This window comes from Sander lucioperca, chromosome 1 (genome assembly GCF_008315115.2).
Source record: "Sander lucioperca isolate FBNREF2018 chromosome 1, SLUC_FBN_1.2, whole genome shotgun sequence".
Classification (NCBI taxonomy): domain Eukaryota; kingdom Metazoa; phylum Chordata; class Actinopteri; order Perciformes; family Percidae; genus Sander; species Sander lucioperca.
The window spans coordinates 9,903,521-9,922,928 of record NC_050173.1 but is presented as its reverse complement, the minus strand read 5'-3'; the positions used below and the strand labels follow the sequence as shown (position 1 = coordinate 9,922,928).

At 38.8% G+C, this 19,408-nt stretch overlaps 2 protein-coding genes across 5 annotated transcripts; one reads left to right on the top strand and one right to left on the bottom strand.

Moving 5' to 3' along the window:
* The first annotated feature begins 1,747 nt into the window (after positions 1-1,747).
* Positions 1,748-8,422, top strand: LOC116035033 (prosaposin-like). 3 transcript variants are annotated; one of them, XM_031277929.2, is made up of 10 exons: positions 1,748-1,900; positions 2,017-2,075; positions 3,312-3,386; positions 6,239-6,367; positions 6,518-6,631; positions 6,729-6,809; positions 6,968-7,151; positions 7,588-7,646; positions 7,739-7,790; positions 7,899-8,422. In XM_031277929.2, exons 1-9 carry the CDS (start codon positions 1,849-1,851, stop codon positions 7,787-7,789), a joined length of 804 nt encoding a protein of 267 aa, XP_031133789.1. In that variant the 5' UTR covers positions 1,748-1,848; the 3' UTR covers position 7,790; positions 7,899-8,422. The 3 variants fall into 3 exon arrangements, with proteins under 3 accessions (XP_031133789.1, XP_031133788.1, XP_035849049.1); XM_031277928.2 differs by having other exon boundaries at positions 7,739-7,797; XM_035993156.1 differs by having other exon boundaries at positions 7,739-7,801.
* Positions 6,853-18,919, bottom strand: mat2aa (methionine adenosyltransferase II, alpha a). Of its 2 annotated transcripts, XR_004895365.1 has the most exons (10): positions 18,578-18,919; positions 16,311-16,388; positions 15,034-15,156; positions 13,440-13,552; positions 13,178-13,321; positions 12,398-12,616; positions 11,906-12,088; positions 11,519-11,652; positions 11,001-11,406; positions 6,853-6,864 (listed from the first exon to the last, which is right to left on the bottom strand). XR_004895365.1 is itself a non-coding variant. In XM_031277927.2 (9 exons), the coding sequence occupies exons 1-9, from the start codon at positions 18,669-18,671 to the stop codon at positions 11,304-11,306; spliced, it is 1,191 nt and encodes a 396-aa protein (XP_031133787.1). In that variant the 5' UTR covers positions 18,672-18,919; the 3' UTR covers positions 9,888-11,303. The 2 variants fall into 2 exon arrangements, 1 of the variants encoding a protein (XP_031133787.1); XM_031277927.2 differs by lacking the exon at positions 6,853-6,864 and having other exon boundaries at positions 9,888-11,406.
* Between the last annotated feature and the right edge of the window lie 489 nt (positions 18,920-19,408).

Genomic DNA, 19,408 nt, shown 5'->3' with positions numbered 1-19,408 from the left:
TAAACCCAAGGGATACTGCCTCCAGGTCTTCCAGGGTCTTTGGGAGGTGGATGACCATGTGGCGAATGGCCACCTACTCCTGAGTGACTCTGTGGACGACGCGTGGATAGTGGAACAATGGATTACAAACACTCAGGGGACCATCCTGTATGATGCCCCATTTCCCAGCCAGAATAGCATCACCAGGGTTTTAATTGTGTCACTCCATCCGATTCCGTTCCTGATTGAGAAGGTCCAGGTCCTCCCTGCTCTGTGTGTCTCACTGGTTATTAAACCAGTAAGATACATTATGCGCCGGCGGTGAACCATCACCATTTCCTTTGTTAAAAATAAATTTGATCATGAACCAAACTATTTGACAAATTAAAATGTTGACCTGATGATTGCGTCAGATGAAAGGTTAAGGGATCACAAGTTATAATTCATCCTGAGGGGGACATGAATGTCTAAAGCAAATTTCATGGGAATTCATCGAATTGTTGTGGAGACATTTCACATAAAACACAGAGGAACATTCAGATGATCACCAAAATATGTAGGAGTCCTCCTCTGGGAGGCAAATGTTTTTTACAGCAATCCATTGAATAGTTTTTAAGATATTTTAGTCTAGATCAAAGTAGTGGACAGGCAGACAGATGGGTATTGCCATCCCTAATAAAATGTTAAAGCCTCTTGAATTTGTATCTGTGTTTATAGCATCTTTCAAATTATTCTAATAGCAAAGGTTTTATAGACAAATGAGGCTAATGCAGTTAAAACTAGTGCACTCTCTGTGTTGCTTTCAGCCCATCAATCTAAGTGTCCCCAGGTCAACTAAATGGGACAGGAAGGTAGTTACATGCATTGCTCTCTGCCACAATGTGTTATTTGAAGCTACCAATAGGAGTCGCCAGAGTAATATGGCCATGTCTGACAATGTGGTCGGGTGGTCAGTGGTTACTCTTAAGATTAACTTAATAAAATAACACTGCTTTTGAAGAAAAAGGGTTGAAATCGCTGAAATTGTAGGGCTTTAAATGTACAAATACACTTCAAAAGAGTAACCTATAACCAGAGGTAAACAGCTTTGAAAGTACAGAAGCCCATTCAGAATGAAAGGTGTGTTCCACAAACATCCGATGATGAGATTTAAGGTGGTACTGACTGCCTTACATGTTTTCTTTAGTTATTTTTTTTTATACATTGCAATTTCTGGAAAGCTGAGGGGGGTGTTTTGAAGCAGCGTTATTATTATGTCTTACTTGAGTTTCTCTGACCAAAACTGAGGTGTGGTGAAACAACTATTATCTTAAGTGGTGCTGGAAGGTGTATATATAGTAAGTTATGGTTTTAAATAGTACTAGAAATGATAATGTGGAGCTGTGCTGCTGTTTTCCTCCACAACAGGGCCAAGGCAACACAGCCTTTTTCACCATAACACCAACTCTGATTGTCCTAAGAAATACTTGAGTGAACATTTATAGTGGAGTGGCTGATATTATACAAGTAAACCTGTAAAATATGTCACTGTTCTCAGCTAGAATGAACCAAACTTGAAACAATGTAGCCACTGTATATTTTAAATATAATTACAGTACATCTGTAAACACATCTGAACAACATCAAGTTTTCACACCTTGATGTGAGGAACTGAATCTGAAACTTGACTAATATTAGCTTATTGAGGGACTGAGAAAAAAAAACAGTTCCTCTATGCTAAAAAAAATAGTCTTATCACACTAGCATCTGGTTGGTGGGAGATATAAGTGGCAGGTGGGCCCTGTCAAATATAAGCTGTGCTCTCAGTTCCCTGTACAGACCTCAGGAGGGAAGACAGACATTCAACTAAAAGCCTGAAAATAACAGAGGATGGCCTCGCTCAAGATTGCTTTGCTTCTCTTCGTTTGTCTTGAAGGCTGTGGTGAGACTATAATTCATTTTACTAAGATGATTAATTATGAAGTGAATATTTAAAAAAGTCAAGTGATCAGAGATATTACGATGAGGATTATTAATGATGAATTTTACCCCCTGCAGCTCTGACTTCAGCTCTTAATGTCGATGGCTTGCAAAATGTTCCAGGTGCCCTGAGAGCAGTAAGTTTATGAATTTGATTTCTTATGACAAAATAATATTTTGCATTCAAAACACAAATAACAAAACACAAACATTTTGATGTGCAGGTTGTATGTTACATATCTAGAACTTCCTGAAACATGACTTACCAAACAACAAATATCATTTTAAGAATGAAATTATAAAGAAATGAAGGATCTCCCATGAATTCCTAGATATAGTTTATGAAAGCATTTTGTATATTGTGTACAAAAATTGTATGTTATAATGCATTTATCACCCTATATTGCAGTAGTAGAGGAAGTATTTAGATCCTTTACTAAAGTAAAACTACCAATAAAGCAGAGTGAAAGTACTCCATTACAAGTCTTTAATTTAAAATCCTACTTGGGTAAAAGTACAGAATTATTATCTGCAAAATGTAGTTTAAGTATCAAAGTAAAACTATATGGTTTGCTCCTTTGATAATATATGATATATTATTATATAGGACATAATAGACTATTAATACTGATGCACCAATACATAATTAGCATTTTACTGTTGTAACTGGTGGAGGTTGAGCTAGTTTCAACTCTTGATCTCAAGAGGCCCCAACCAGACACTGTTTTATTATATGGGTTCAAAAGCAAAAATGTAGGGAACAACTGGTTTAAAACAATGTATTGTAAACTCATCATATATTTTTTTTTATGTAAGATCTTAATCTGTAAGTAACTAGTATTTATATCTGTCAAATAAATGTAGTGGAGTAAAAAGTACAATACTTCTAGTAGTAGAAGTATAAAAGTAGCATGTAATGGAAACACTCTAGAAGAGTACAAGTGCCTTAAAAAGTGCATACCTTTAGTAAATGTACATAGTTACTTTTCACCACTGCTATTTTGGAGGCGTAATAATGGTGCTATACACAACAATATGGTACTCCAACACAATTGTTCGATTCTTTAAGAGAAACCCTGAGATTATTGAAACTGCACTCAAGGTAATGAAAAGCAATGCGACACATGTATAAAAAATAGTTGTCTTCTCACAGAGAGAACTGAGATTTGAATTTCTTCAAAATCAGGAAGTCTCTTCCTTCTGGTACATGTTTCACTCTTGAGCAGAACTGATGCAGTCATACACAAGTTTCTTCCTCATAAAACACAATGTACATTAAATATAACAACTTAGAACGAGGCACCTGGATTGTGTAAGAGGTCAAATCAGTTAAAGTGTTGATTTACTTTTATCATGTGACTGACTATACTCAGACTGGGGATGTCTGCCAGGACTGCACCCAGATATTTGAACTCCTTGCTGACCTGTTTTCCAATGCAGACCTCCAGGTGAGTACAATAGTTGAATAAAAAGCAAAAGAATTCCAGAGGATTAATATTTGTTCTCACTGATATCATTATTATTGATAGTGTGTATGTGCATATTCATAAGTCAATATTAAAAAACACAATGTGCTATCTCCATGGCTTGCTAAGATCTTTGGTTGAATAGTTTTCAATAAAAAAATAAATCACTTTAAATTCCACCTGTTCTCTTATCAGTTGAAGCACATTCTTCGCATTCAGTGATGCAAATAATTAATCAGCCATGCATACGGTGGTATTCAAGCACACACAATAAATGAATGCCCTTTTCATTATTTAATGCTTTGCCACTTCCTATTTTATATTGTCTAACGAAAGTTTAAATGAAATTTCACAGGCAGTTTGTTTCTCACGTGAACTCAAAGATCCTCTTTCCTCTGTAGGGAGTTCCATCTGAGTCAGAAGAGAGAAAACTTAAATCGGATTCATTTCTGTGGTTTTTATTAACTATTTTGAGTCACACATCATTATAGAAAGACAATCACCACTCACCATTTTGGTGAGAACAGTGGATTTGGACTGTGAATAAAAAATAAAAAAATTGCCTCCGATCTGTGATTATACCATGTCATATTTAATTTACTAATGTTATCTAGTGCTTCACAAGGCAAAGTGTAAAGATGCAACAGCAAAAAGTGTACAACATAAGACCTGTTACTTTGTATAAATAACACAAAACAAATCCCATCACATACAACTAAACTACCACATTTGCATGGTTAGATACCACTCAGGGTGCATGGAATTTCATATTGACTGGTCTCACATAAATAGTGTTAAAGGCATGAATAAGAAATGGACTATGATAATAATAATAATCATATGAACAAATAACTTAATGTCACATAAAGGAAACATACATAAATGGTTAAATATTTTAATTAATTAGCAATCATTTATAAATATTTTAAATTGGTCCAGTTTAGAGCAAAACGCTGTAAAAAGCTACAAACCGGGCTGCAATAAATCCTATGGGACAAATGTACACCGTCAATTTCCGTCCACTAAAAGTTTTGTTTTTTGCCACTGACAGGCTCAGATTGTTATTGTAAGGTTCTGACAACATTAGGGAAAGGGTCCCTACAGAGATAGACATTTTTGTTAAAGAGTAAGATCGTTTTTGTTTAACCAGGAACAGACCCAAATGCCATTGCCAAACTTCATTTTAAAGGTGCAGTAGGTAAGACTTTAACTTAAAAAAAAACTAAAACTAACTTTATGTCATATTTGCTGAAACTGACCCTATGTTCGAGTAGAACTACATGAAGCAGGTAATTTAAAAAATAATCTGGCTCCTCTGGCACCACCTACAGCCTGAAGTGCGATTTGCAAAACTCCACCGCTCCCTGTTCAGATGCACCAATCAGGGCCAGGGGGGGTGTCTAACTGCGTGTCAATCACTGCTCATGCACACGCATTCATTCTCCCTTGTGGGGGGAGGGGCTTAGGAGACAGTTTTGGGCTTTAGCGGAAAGGGGGGAGGGACTGAGAAGTTGTCGATGTTCAAATTTTTTGGCTAAGTCCTGGATCTTCACAATTCTACCTACAGCACCTTTAAACAAAAATGATCTTTCCACAATGTTGTCAGACACTTAGAATAATAATCAGTGCTTGTTTTGTCAGTGGCAAAACAAGCACTTTTAATGTGTAAATTCAAGGTGCGCATTTGCCTATTAAGGTTACAATTTGTTGTTCCGTCAGTCGCTACAGATGCTATCGTTACCTAGCCCGCTATCCAGCTTGTGTGGCTTAGACTTTTATTTGGTATTGAATTGAAAGCTGGTGTTAACGGCAGAGAATTACTTTTAAATCAATTCAAAACAGTCTCTGATACAACTCAGTGAAAACCAAAAATAGTTTTCTCTTTTAATTTCTTCTGAGCTAGCTAGCTAACCGAACCGTCGATGAGCCTGATAGGAGGTACGGGATTGGCTGACAAGGGATAGGCGGGGACTGGCAATAGTTTCACTGCAGGGCTTAATTTGAGCTGGAACACGCCGGAACATGTTCCGGCACCTCCGACGTTGGAAATAAATTACTGTTTGTGTAGTGTTCAATGTTGTTATCTGTCTTGTCAGTCTTAATTCCCCATTGAAGTTCCACAAAAATCTTGTGTTTGCATTTTCGATGCGTTTTGAGGTGAATTTTCAGGGTAAGACAGACGGGGGAGAGGGACGGAGGGAGGGGAGGCACTTCAACAGCGCGGCGCTGCACGTCAAGTGACACAAGCGCTGACCCCCCCTCTGCGCTCCTGGACCTCCCACTTTACAAATTAAGCACTGCTTCACTGTCATGAAAAAAAACAAACACAGATTTAAGAAATTAGAAAATTAAGTCTAACAAAATAAACTATTTTGCTATAAAAAATAATTAAGTTTCAAAACATAGGTTTTTATGCCTGTTGCTTAGGCAGCTTACGTTTTAGCCTCAAGGTAAAAGCTAAAACTCTTCTTTTAAAGGGTGATTTTGACCAGCTGTAATCCAACTGGCTTTGCACTGCACCTGTTCAAAGATGATGATGATGCACTATCCTATTGTCTTTTTTCATGTTTTGCAACCTCTGCATGTCCTGTACATCTGTACAGCTCCAAATCCATCTTGGCAGGAAATATTTTACTTACTTACAAAATGGTATGCTGTTATCAACAGTAGTAGGCCTATTTAGTACTGTTCACTCAATCATCTGGCCTTTGATTTTAGTTAGCAGAGGGAATACTGTTGCATAAAATCAATGATCATGTTTAGATTAATACCCATACCTAGCCCATTGTCCTGAGGACCAGTTTAAACACCACACACCTAACCTTTTATTTCAGAAAAAGATCATGAATGGCATTGAAAATATGTGTGACCACCTGCCTGGACCAGCTAGTACTGCCAAAATCTGCAAAGAAGAGGTGGAGAAGATGCTTCCAGTGGCCATCAACTTCATTGCTGGTGTTGTAGTAAGTAGCATGCTGGATTAATCGTCTGGGTTGAGTTTCCCAGAATGAGATCAGCAGTAAAATAGTAATGGTGTGTTCTGTAGTCTTTGCTGTCGGTGTGTTTCTGATGCTACTGATGGTTCTATTCTCAACACATCTCTATCTCTGTAGAAACCAGCAGAGGTCTGCAAACTCATCGGGCTCTGTGGCTCCTGGGAAAAGCAGGAGAAGATGCTCCGCTATTTTGTCAAGGAGACCCTTCAGGTTGCTGTGACCAGTGAAAATGTCAGTAAAATCCAAGTGAAAGGGACACATTTGAAAAGAATATCATGTATGGAAAGGCTCTTTGTGCTTTACTCTCTCTGCTGTTTGTGTCAATCAGGTGCAGCCCACAACACAATGTACCTTCTGCATTCTTCTCATCAAGACTTTGGAGGACTTCCTGCCTAAAGAAAGGACTGAGGTGAGTTACACTCATGCAGTGAAGGAACACACGTGCATATGAAGAAACACAAAATCTCTTTGTCCTGCACACCCACACACCCATGTAGACACCTAAATCACACAGCACTGACGACTTTTGGGCAACATAATGCACCTTCCTCTCTACTACTTTTGCAGGATGCTTTGATCAAGCTGCTGGAGGAGATTTGTCATATTTTGCCCTCCACCTACCAAGATCAGTGTGAAGCGGTCATTGGCAAGTTCAGCAAGACGGTGCTGGAGGCAATCCTGAGCTACGCCACCCCTCAGGCCATCTGCTCTCTCATCCAGCTGTGTAAAGGGCAAGAGGCTCCTCTTGTAGGTCAGTCTCCCTCTCCTTCAGTGATGTGTACAAAGCCCCATCTTTAAATTACTTGCTTTATCCATCCAAAGAGCACAGTTGTAACTAATAACATTAATGATGGCTCTGTTCCATTATGTTAACCTTAGTATAAACTGTGCCAGTGAGCAAGCAGGAAAATACTATAAGTACCCCAAACTGGTACACCTACATTGAATGCTTGAGTTAATTTATTTTTGACACCTGTTTGACCATTTAAAAGGGCCACTGTGAGATAGCTCTTCTCAATTTACAATTATATAAAACAGAACAGGCTTGCCACACATTTTATTTAAACGCTGGTACCAGCAAATGTTTACTTGATAATGGATGATTAATCAATTATCAAAATGAATTGATTTTCTGTCTATCAACAAATCAATTATCATTCAAATAGCCTTTTTTCTTCCACTCTCAGACCAATGCACTTTGACAACATACAGGTGCAGAGACATGAAGACTGCCCTGAGATGTGGCGTAAGTGAAATACTATCAAGCTGTAAACTTGTTTAGCTTCTGAATGCTCAGTAGTGATAACGTTTGCACTTTGTCTTGTCTACTCTTCGCAGACCGTGTTCTACTGTCAGAGATATGCCTGGAAGCCTCTCGACACACTTTAAGATGTAAGGTAGGTGGAATTTTATGGCAATTTTGTGAGTACTTAATTCCATGTTATTAAAAATAGAACACACAACGCCATATCAAATATCTCCGAATTTGTCTTTTCAGGGTGGGACATAAAAGTCACCGAGTCAACCTCAGTGTCCTCATGGACAACCCAGATCTTTTAAAGTCACATTGCAATTATTTCTCTTACTGCTTGACACCTGTGGCATTCCATCCGATAGCATTTTTTCCAAATACTGATTTGAAATCTTACTGTATTTTTTGATTGGGCATTGCATGTACTGTATGCACTGAGTGAAGAAAACAAGGAATTAGCTTGATAAAATATCATGGACAAAAGGATTATTTGAACTTCAGGAGTAAAAGGAATGTTGAAAAGATATGAAAGCTCAACTGTAGGATCAGAAAGTTGGATGATTAGTTTAAAAGGGAAAACTGTTCTGTATACTTGATACAAATCTCCATTCTATATATAGTTTCATAGCTTCATCTGCTTTTAAGCTTCCTCTTGTAATCTTTACCACAGTCAGATGATCTCAGGAGAATTATCTGAATAAATGTGTTAAGTAAACATCACTGGCTTGGTCTTCTCTTCTGCCATTAAAAGGTGTTTTTTTTAAATTTCAGATTTATCTACTGTGTATTCATTTGTCAAACACTGGCATGCATATGCCATTACAGCACACTATTTTGTAGGCAGCTCTTTTTACAGGTTAAAATCCCAAACCTGGTGATAGTAAGTCCAATTTAAGTGGTAATGGTTTCTGAACCTGAACTTTAGTATTAGTGGTTTCAAAAGGAAAGTGAATGTGTTTTTATAGAACAAAAACTCCATTAATGAGTGTAAAGGTGTATGTAATTATACTGCTGCTGGTAATCAAAACACTGTAGAAGTAGTATGAAAGCCAGAACCGAAACTAATCTCATGGTTTTGTGTCAATGAACTTATATTCTACAGGAAGTGATCATCTTCATAGCTTTTTATACTAATACCTACTTCTGCCTTCATGTTTTACCATTTTCATTTACAAAAGAACCTGTTGAAATGATCATTTTAACTTATTAAGGGTCATATGTATGTATGTCATGGAATCTGCTTTATGATACAAAATAAATAGCTAAAAGCACAGCCAATGAGCACAAGGAATAGCGCAGTTTATTTTTTAAAAGGGGTTGAAAGAGAAACTCAACTGATCAGACTCCTCAGTATGAATCATTGAAGGAGATTTTGCAACCTTAGGGTCTACTAGGGTTGGGGTTCCAATATTTGGGGGCAGGGGATAGGGGCATTGCAAAAAATGAGAAAAGGCACTTTTACACATTCAGCAACCACACTGACAGACTAACTTCTAATCCTTAAAGAAATGATTTAACAGAGGAAAAACTCTCCTCAACACCCCCACAGGAGACGATGTAAACAAGCTGGTTTCTCTGTACAACACCAACCAATCATTTGTCTCGTCTGTGGATGAGCAAAGGATACAAATGTAATTTTTAAAGAAATCTTTGGGAGGGAGGTTAAGTAATTTTACTGGATGATCACTCGGCCATAATCTAAAATGCTCAGCACCGCTCTATGGCTCATGGCTGAGGTTTCTTTGCAGTAAACTCAAAGAACCACAAGGTGATGCCAGAGGACCCAAACTATTAGTGTTAGAGTAGTAGAAGAAAATGTATTTCAGTATAATATTCAAGGACACAGTGCCACCTAGCTGCAGGATGATTTTTAGACCGACTCAATTTGCACACAGATCAGACCAAGTACCAACTGTGATTAAGTGAATACCAACCTCACTCAGGCTTACAGCTGGCTTAGCCTCAACTCTGCAACTACATTGTGAGAATACACATCTAGGAGTAAAGTCAAGGGGGCAACTGGGAAAGCATATATTGTGAATTCACAAAATCTTGGGGTTAAATCTGGCACACATCTTTTTTCACTTTATCTGCATTCTTTATAAGTTCTTAAAACAACAAGGAGAGGGGCAAACTTGACAAACCCGGATCGTGAAAAAATATGACTTGTACCATCCATGGCCCATTGGATATAATGTTTTAAATACAAATACATTAATACAAAAAAAAAAAAAAACATTCATTTTGGAACTACTGCCTATAAAACCTTGTATATAGAGGCTTTTTCCACTTTTGGTATCTCTATGAACCAATGTGCTGTGCAATTCCAGTGGAAGATTCGAACATAACAGCAACACATTGTGATCCCACTTCTTTGTGTGTGTAAAACTAACTCTGCTGAGAAGACGAGAACAGTAATACCATCTTGTATTCACTAAGCTGACTGTGTGCTGCCTCTCATCTCTTTGTCTTGGTCTGTCTGTGGCTCTACTCTTCATGTTCTTCCATGCCAATCCACCTTTCACATTGTGTGCAGGTGAGACTAAAAGGTGTCAGGACTATACTGAGTGAAAAAAAGTGTCCTTCCTTGTTAGATCCCACAATAGTTAAACACCATTCTATAAATTATTTCAAGTACAATGTTGCCATGAGATGAAGGCAGCCCCTGCCCAGAGGCGACTGAGCTGGGTTTCTCTGTAGCTACACCCAGAGTCATTCTCAGGAAGGGTGAGGGAGTACTGTCCCATGCCTTTATCTTGGTCAGTAGAACATTGACACATTTAACATCATTTGGAACATTCACATGACATTTGAACCAACAAAATAAATTACAAAAAAATGGAGTGATTTCATGATGCAGCCCAACATAACCACAAGGTAATTAGCAGCTTCTGACTTCTCTGTAAAACGTCAGAAATATAATGGCCTTAAGGGACAGCACAAACTGAAAAGATGTGAGAAACAAAATGAGCAGATTGAATCGATGAGTGTTTAACCCTATTTGTGCCATCAAAATTTCAAAAAGAGAGAGGGTGAGGGTGTGAGGGGAACAGAGCTGATGTGTTTGCAATGTTAAACTGCCATAAACCCAACAAAGTTAGGTGAAATGTTGCCATTAAAGAAAAAGCAACAGAGGATGCCAACTACTAATCCCTTCTACAACTAAACTGCAGTGAGATTCTGAATTTAAAAGCTTTGGAATACCACACATGGCTTACAAATCACCATCAATACTGGTGAATACCCATGTTGTTGTTTTGGAAATCTGCAATAAATATGGTTTAAATATGTTAAGTTAATCCACTCTTAACTAGCAGTGTCAGGAAAATAGATGACCATTAAACATACAAAAAAATGAGGCGAGCTGCCAGAACAAAGATAAATAAAGCTGGCAGCACTGCTCAAATCTGTACGAACAATTTTTCCAACATGCTTGTTCAATTTAATATCTGCAACTGAAATCCTTTTATCTCACAAAGAAGTGTACACTACTAACATGTGGACAAAGAGCATATTTTCATGAAGTAGAGGCTGTGGCTGTGTTTGTGTGTGAGGAAGGAAGAGGTGGGAGGTGGAGGAGAAAGGAGGAAAGTAGACAGGTTAATCTGTAGTACACCTAAGACCCGCTTGATTCGAGATTAGAGGAGGGGTTCAGTATTTCAGCATCTTGGGCACCTCCCATGGAAAGCCGTCACGACCAAAGTGACCATAAGCTGCTGTGCGCTGGTAGATGGGCCTCTTCAGGTCAAGATCACTGAGACAGAAACAAAATAATAATTTATAGAAATGATGTGTAAAATGTGTATTGTGGGGATCTTAACTGAATATTTAGTAGCTAAAATCTGAAATTTGACACCCCAGGATACCTCACAATAACTCCTGGACGGAGGTCAAAGTTCTTCATCACAATTTCCAGCAGCTCCTTCTCACTCTTCTGGGAGGTCCCATAGTGGAAGATGGAAATTGAGAGTGGATGGGCAATTCCAATAGCATAGGCTACCTAAAGTAAGTTTAAGAAAAGTTTTCAGCGCAAGAACAACTTCACAAACCACTCTTGTAGTGGAATCTGACAGACAAAAGGATGTTGTGTGAGCAAATTATTCAAGCTGACCACAGTTGCTGCTCTCTGCGAGTAAGAAACTACCAACTTTTAATAGCCACCTTCAAGTTTACAGGTCGTTGAGTCTTTGATACTGTAATATAGATTTGGGTATAAGGTATCACTTTAACACTGTGATATATTGTACACTCACCTGGACCAACACACGCCTGCAGAGCCCAGCTTTCACCAGAGATTTGGCCACCCAGCGGGCAGCATAGGCAGCAGAGCGATCTACCTTTGTGTAGTCCTTCCCAGAAAAGGCTCCGCCTCCATGGGCACCCCAACCCCCGTAAGTATCGACAATGATCTTACGCCCAGTCAGACCAGCATCACCCTGTGGGAAGAAACACAGGACTTTGAGGTCTATTTGAGACAAATACATTTTGCATGATTTTGTTCATTCTGACCGAAGCATTTAAAAACAGCTTTATTATTATTATTATTATTATTATTATTATTATTATTATTATTATTATTATTATGGGAATGTACAATAATGTAATTACAAGATCTCAAGACTTGGACAATATGTGTTCAATAAAATCCACATTTTTTTAAATGGATCTGTTAATTGTAATTCTCTTGGTGCGACTGTGCAGGAGAACTAAAGAGGTACAGAGTTTTAAAGGTGTTCTTGTCTCACCTGTGGTCCTCCAATGACAAAGCGTCCACTGGGCTGCAGGTGGTATACGGTTTCATCATCAAGGTAGCCACCGGGAACCACCACTTTCACCACGTGCTCCTTCAGACATCTGCGCATCTCGTCCAAATGTATAGCCTCATCGTGCTGCACAGAGACCACAATGGTGTGGACACGCAATGGCACCATGGCGCCTCGGTCCTGTCTGTACTGAACAGTCACCTGAGGGGAAAAAAACAACAAAATAAAACAATGATTAATCAATATTGTAAAGGCAACAGGATTAAAGAGATTAGTGTCTGTTCTTTACATTGAGTGTCAGTAATGATAATGCAGGACAGGAAAAAGTGTGATGTTTAAATGAAGCAAACATTCACTTGTTTGCGCTTGTGAAATGTAAGAATTTGCTTTTTCTCTTTGTTTTATATGGAATTAAATGAATTGAATAACTTTGGTTTTTGGTTAAGTCAGAGAGAACAAGCCACTTAAAGACGTCACTATAGGCTCTGAGAACTTTTCTTAAATTGACATTTACCATTTTCTGACATCTTATAACCTATGAAAAAATATCAACAGATAATGAAAATAATCATTGCAGCTCATCTACAGTAGTAACGATATGTCTCTGAATGCTGTCTTTAAAAATGTATATTTCGAAAGAAAGCACATTCAAATCAATTATTCCAAGAGGTAACAACGACAACCTACAATACAGTGTTTTCAGTGTTTTATTCTCTACGTAATGGACTGTGTGGAAGCGGAGGCACCATTTCCTTGTCCTACCTGAGTTTTGGAATCGGGTCCGAGCCACGGCAGCGTTCCGTTTCGGCGCAATTCAGCCATCTTGGCATTGAGCTTGTGAGCCAGGACAATAGTGAGGGGCATACACTCCTCAGTCTCATCAGTGGCATATCCAAACATCAGACCCTGTGAGAGGTGCAGTCACAAATCACAGCATACAGTAAATACAGGTCAAAATAACACATTTCTAGCTACAGTTAAAGCTGTGGGTCAAACTCAAACATAAATATATGAACCGCCCAACCTGGTCACCGGCTCCCACATCCTGCTCTTTTCGATCCATGTGAACACCCTGAGCAATGTCGGGGGACTGCTGCTCCAAAGCCACCAGCACATTGCAGGTCTTATAGTCAAAGCCTGTAGAACAAGACAACAGAGTCAACCGTTTCACATGTCAATACTCCTTCAAATATGCACTTCATTAAAAAAAAACTCTTGCAGTTTACATGTCAACATTAACAACATGGCACATTAATACTGTACATTTGATCTTATATATATATATATATATATATATATATATATATATATATATATATATATATATATATATATATATATATATATATATATATATATATATATATATATATATATATATATATTGTTCCTAATATATATGTTAACATATATATATATATTATATGTTGTCTGTATAATATATGTTGTTTGTATATCTGGAGTTTGTAACAATAATAAATTTCCCCCTGGGATTATTAAAGTATTTCTGATTCTGATCTAAATCGGTCTCATCACATCTGTGTACATTTGTCTCATTCACAATTGAGTAATGTGAAATTAAACTATTCACTTGACTAAAGTTAAAGGATTTTCTTCATTAAACCAAGGCGGCAACAGGACACCACCTTGGAACAGGACATAACAATCGGTGCCTCCTGAACAGGTAGCCTAACTGCTTCTAGGCTATCAGCTACTTTAATGTCATTCTTACTCACTACTCACTACAGGGAAATCACAAAGCAATTTCAGACAGAGCTCTGGTCACTCACACTCAAAGGGCTTCTAAATTTAGCTTTTTTCAGTCTTCACAGTGCATAATGATAGTTAGCTCATAGTTATTTACTATCGATCACTACTTTTTATAATGCAACGTGGGATCACGTTGCATATAGTCCACTATATGAATAAGGGCGCTTTCACACCTGCCTTGTTTAGTTCGGTTAAATCGCACTGGAGTTTGTTTGCCCCGCTGGTGCGGTTCGTTTGGGCAGGTGAAAATGCAGCAATCGCACTCGGGTGCGCACCAAAAGCGGACCAAACAAGCGTACCGGGACCAGCTTGATGAGATGGTCTCAGTACTCTTTCAATCGAACTCTGGTGTGCTTTGTTTGTGGTGAGAACGACCCCGAACCGCAGCAACTATATACAGTATACGCTGATAAGTCTGAGATAATGTCTCCTGTAGTCAGGTGTGCTTTGCAATCTGCGATGTGGCAGAACATGCAAACTGTACACAGCTTGCAGTGTTTCTCTCGCATTTTGGATTCTTCAGGCATGAAAACGAAAGCGAACCAAGGGGTAATCGCTCTAAGTTTACAAACTCATCAACTGATTCGGACCAAAGCAAACAAAGTATAGGTGTGAAAACACCCTAATTCTCACTAGATATTCAGGACAATACTACTACCCTTGCTACTATTACTGTACTTCTATAGAACTGCTGAAATCCTTTGGATGATATGATGCAATCCTACATGTAAATCTTAATAATCACTGACACAAACTTGACTAACTTCACAGAGCAATGCTGAAGTTTGTATTTAAGGAAGAGGCTTTAACTGCATGAATCTCGCACGTAACTATTTTCATCACTGTACCTTTGGAGGAGTCATCATAGCCTATGTGTTTGATTGTGTCCCTGACAATCTTCTGATAGTCAACGTTGGCCCTGGAGGTGATCTCCCCCGCCAGAAGGATCATCCCCGTCTTAGCAACAGTCTCTGAGGACACAATGACATGCAGTGTGATGGATGAAAGTGAGACTAAGTAGAACAGATCATTAAAAACAAAAGGAGGTTAAAGGTAATTAAGTTTACTTCAATTATCAAAGTAGTTGGTGATTTATTTTCTTTTGACCAATGAATTGAATAATTGTTGCAGCTCTATCACCAACATCTAAAGCAACCATATAAAACTTTAGGCCTTGATGCAGATGTAAACGGTTAGTCCCAATCCCCTTTTGGATGATACAACAAATTAATCTGTGGTAGATGGCCTTTCCTTTCCAGCAGAATCAAAATTACCAAATGTGTGCTGCAATATTTCTACCTCATCAGCATTCAAGCAGTGAAACATAAGGCACATAATTAACCTAAAAGCAGACGTTGTGGGCCAATATTTTTTGCAACATAGTATAAAACAACTCACCTGCAGTAACTGTGGTCGAGACATCACATGTTCCATTAAAATTAATGTGTCAAACAAGTTTAGTCTGCTAAGCAATAGCCTGAGGTTAAGGCAAAGCCCATAAAACAAACAGCAAATGTAGCTATATTGCCATTTAAACAGTCCCTAGAAGAAATTACAAGTTCCAAGCTTTCTGAATTTTCAAGGCAACAGCCAAGAGCAGGCAGCACAGAAACAAAAACACAGACATGTCACTTACAGTATATGATAACGACATCCTAAACACACAAGTCACTCAGTGGTTTCTGTGACATGAGAAATACTTTGAATGATTGCGTAATTCCACTCACAGTTGAGTAGGCGGTCTTTAATATGGCCGAGGACACATTCCCGTTCCCACTACTACAACAATGTGGACACATGCGGCTCAAACCACCTCCAAATGCGTTTTTTGTGATCGGATCTCAATGCGTCCTAAGAGTGTTTTCACCTGTACTTAGAGCGGTCCACTTGTGATCTGATCATTTAGGACGAATGTTAATGACAGGTGGAAACGGGGTGTACCTCACAGGAACCATAAGAGATACTGTACATCAGAAATCATTTCTCAATAGAGGAACCAAAAGATTCAATACATAACATTATTGGTTGGACCTCACCTCTGTTTTCCTAAATGCTTTAGCTTGCACATGTATGCCTTAACAATCAATACTCTATGGTCAGCCTGCATTGCTGTCTAAAGACTTACCACATGCCACTTTGGCATCAGGGTCTTGTCTGAGGTGTGCATCCAACACGGCATCACTGATTTGGTCACAAATCTTATCTGTGGAGTAACACATGAGTATTTTTTCAGAACTCAACACATAAAAACAATTCATGGAAATGCCTCACTTGTGCTTATCGGTAAATATGTACTAATTGTAGAAGACTTATTGTGTTGTCATACATAATTAAATAAATGCAGTGCAAGTGTAAAGGGATACTTTGATGCACATGCACATCATTAGTAGAGATCTCTGTAGGTGCTTCAATCGTCCTGAAACTATCAAGTGTGTGTATATGACTGCGTTACACCCATAGTTGAGCAGTAGCCCCTGCAGTACGTATATTTAGGACTGCTGGTAGGCCTATTATCTGTTGCAATGGAGCTGCCCCCACTGCCCCAATGTAACACTGAAAACTGCAGTGTATTGTATGGCAGGCTGCTAAGTTCTGAAATTAAAATGTTGTGTGTTACAGATGTAGGCTACGCTCAGTTGGCAGTTTATTAGGTAGACCTAGCTAAAACTAAAAAAACAGTCTAAAGCTGGATTTATACCTCTGCGGAGGCTAAGTGGACTAAGTTTATACTTGTGCATAGGTGTCTGCATGGATCACTTTAAGACAATAGCAGGGCCGGCGTGTGTGTGGCTACAAGCCACGGCCAAGCGGGCCAATCACAGTTGTTGCGGTCTACCTTAATACAACAGCCCTGCATTAAATCCCACCTCCTGACCGCTCAGCACCGCAGATTACAGGCTCCAAAATGACCATATGGCTGAATCTACTCTTCTAAAAACTGCTTTGACAAAGACTGAACATTGAAAGTAGGATTTATTGTGGTATTAGACTGCATACGTATTTAGCAAGATGTAGCGAATCAACTGGAAACAATTACATATGATTCGTACTTTCTATGTCAAAGTGCAGTTTCAAAGCTCAAAATATGTTACACTATAAGTAACCCTCTGTACTTAGGAAATCAATAAACGGATTTTTTTTCATTATACATTAAAATGTTTTTTAGTCAATTATAAACACATTTTAAAACATCTGATGCACAAGAAACAGATTTTTTTCATTGTACATTAAAAGGTTTATTACTCAATTATAAACACACTTTATACCACTCAATAACTAACCCGCGCTCCTACTGCTGCTACAGAGCACATGGTATGCAAGCTATTTTTATACAGTCTAGGTATGCCACACGTCTAGTTAGGTGACTATGAAATGATGAAACGCCCATGATAGCTAGCCATATCCCGTCTGACTTAAAATGAATTAGAAAATACAAGAGGCGTTGTTTATGGCTGCTCTGTACTGTTACCTTAGGTAGACAAAACACTCCACCTCATGTTGTAAATTAATCTAAGAAAACAATGGGAGCTTCATGTGATTGACAGGCACCAACAGTTCCACGGACAATAATACGTAACGTTACGTAACATTATCAATACATTAATGACCGCAACGGGACTAACGTTAGCTGACGTAGCTACCTTTAGCAATTACCCGCCGTATTGTTAGCATTCAATTGCAACGGTCCAACTTAACTTTAAAAACTGTAAACTAGTTTATAGTTCTTTTCGGAATCTTTCTTATCTGAATCGCATGTAGCTAGACGACTTTTACACCAGGAGGAGAAACCACTTTCTAATTGTGTTGACAGAGGTAGCTAACGTTACAGACTACAGAGCATGGATGTATTAAGAGGTAACGTACCGTTACGGATGAGCAGGTACGTTAACGTTAAGCTTCGGAAGCGACTCACAAAAATGGCAGAGACTAGAACAACTGATAAGTGTCTGAATGTACGATTCTCTATGACCTCTCTTATACAGATATAAATAGAGAGGCTGCTGCGTGGAGAAAAGTTGCCCAGGACGTTGACATGTCACGTCGGTTAAATGTGATATAGCGGTATAATGTCAATAGTTCGATGTCTGTTGCTAGCTAACTAATTAGCATTAGCAGGTTTGTTTATCAGTACCATAGCAACGCTGGAATTGTCGGATAGGAACCGTCCGTAGCCTTTCGCAAGAGTTCAATTTTTGAACGCATCCGGATGACCAGCTGACACGATTTTTTTCGCACCGCACTCGTTCGGACCCAGTTCGGACCCATTCGCTTGCAGTCTGCGAATCTCCATAGGAAATTAATGACTTCCGGGTCGTTTGAAGCCGTATCGGAGCTGATTTCAACTGCCAGTGTGAAGGCGGCGTCAGGCGGCGTTACAGATTACAAACTTACCGGGATGACCCTCTCCGACAGATTCAGAAGTGAAGAGGAAGCAGTCTTCATCAATGAGCGAGTTGTTATGGAAACCGTTCTGATGGCCGTTCATTTTAGCCAATAAACACACTGTCAGCTAACAAGCTAGCCGTTTAGATACCACAGTTAGAGAAGCCGGGCAGGTTTTTAGAGCCTTAAGCTGAGTCTCCTGCTTACAAACACACAAAGTGACCACGCTGATTCTAGCTTAGGCTCACCGGGTGAAGTGCGGAGTGGCTCGGACAGCTGTATTTATTTGACTAGACAACTTCTTTAGACACCTTCCAGTCATTTCTCTGCAGCCAATGTTGTTGTTGAGCACAGACCATGTGGTGCAAATGGGCGTGCTCTAATTAAGAAAAAAAAGGCCCTTGTGGTTCTGAACTTTTTTTGGCTTGTGGCTCTTAAAATTAAGCCAGATCTAAATGTATATAAAGCAGCCAGTAGTACAATTTTATTTTATGTTTAGGCTACCTTGTTCAGGTTTATTGTCCTTGTTTTAGCTCACTGTCTATTTCTGTGTGCATTGAGAGCAGCATAAAACCAGAGTTAAATGCCTTGTATACTTGGCCAATAAAGCTGATTCTGATGTATCATCACATGTTATGGTCTTAGAGGGCTGATTTCATTCTTGGATTTGTCTCATTAAGGACCATTGTTTTTTGAATTGTTAAACAGTGGAAGAGTAGCGTTTCACATAATGTAAGGTTCTTTGGATGCATGAAGAGGTGAAAGTATGATGTTTTACTTGTTTGAGGAAAAGGGGCCTAAGGGCAAGGCAAGGCAGCTTTATTTAAAATATAGCCTATA

Excerpts from the sequence above, each read along its gene's own strand:
- LOC116035033 (XM_031277929.2), top strand. The coding sequence starts at position 1,849 with ATGGCCTCGCTCAAGATTGCTTTGCTTCTCTTCGTTTGTCTTGAAGGC. Across the intron at positions 7,152-7,587 it reads GCAAGAGGCTCCTCTTGTAG|ACCAATGCACTTTGACAACA; the intron begins GTCAGTCTCCCT and ends TTCCACTCTCAG. Across the intron at positions 7,647-7,738 it reads AGACTGCCCTGAGATGTGGC|ACCGTGTTCTACTGTCAGAG; the intron begins GTAAGTGAAATA and ends TACTCTTCGCAG.
- mat2aa (XM_031277927.2), bottom strand. The coding sequence starts at position 18,671 with ATGAACGGCCATCAGAACGGTTTCCATAACAACTCGCTCATTGATGAA. Across the intron at positions 15,157-16,310 it reads TGATGCCAAAGTGGCATGTG|AGACTGTTGCTAAGACGGGG; the intron begins GTAAGTCTTTAG and ends TTGTGTCCTCAG. Across the intron at positions 11,653-11,905 it reads GCAGGCGTGTGTTGGTCCAG|GTAGCCTATGCTATTGGAAT; the intron begins GTGAGTGTACAA and ends AACTTACTTTAG.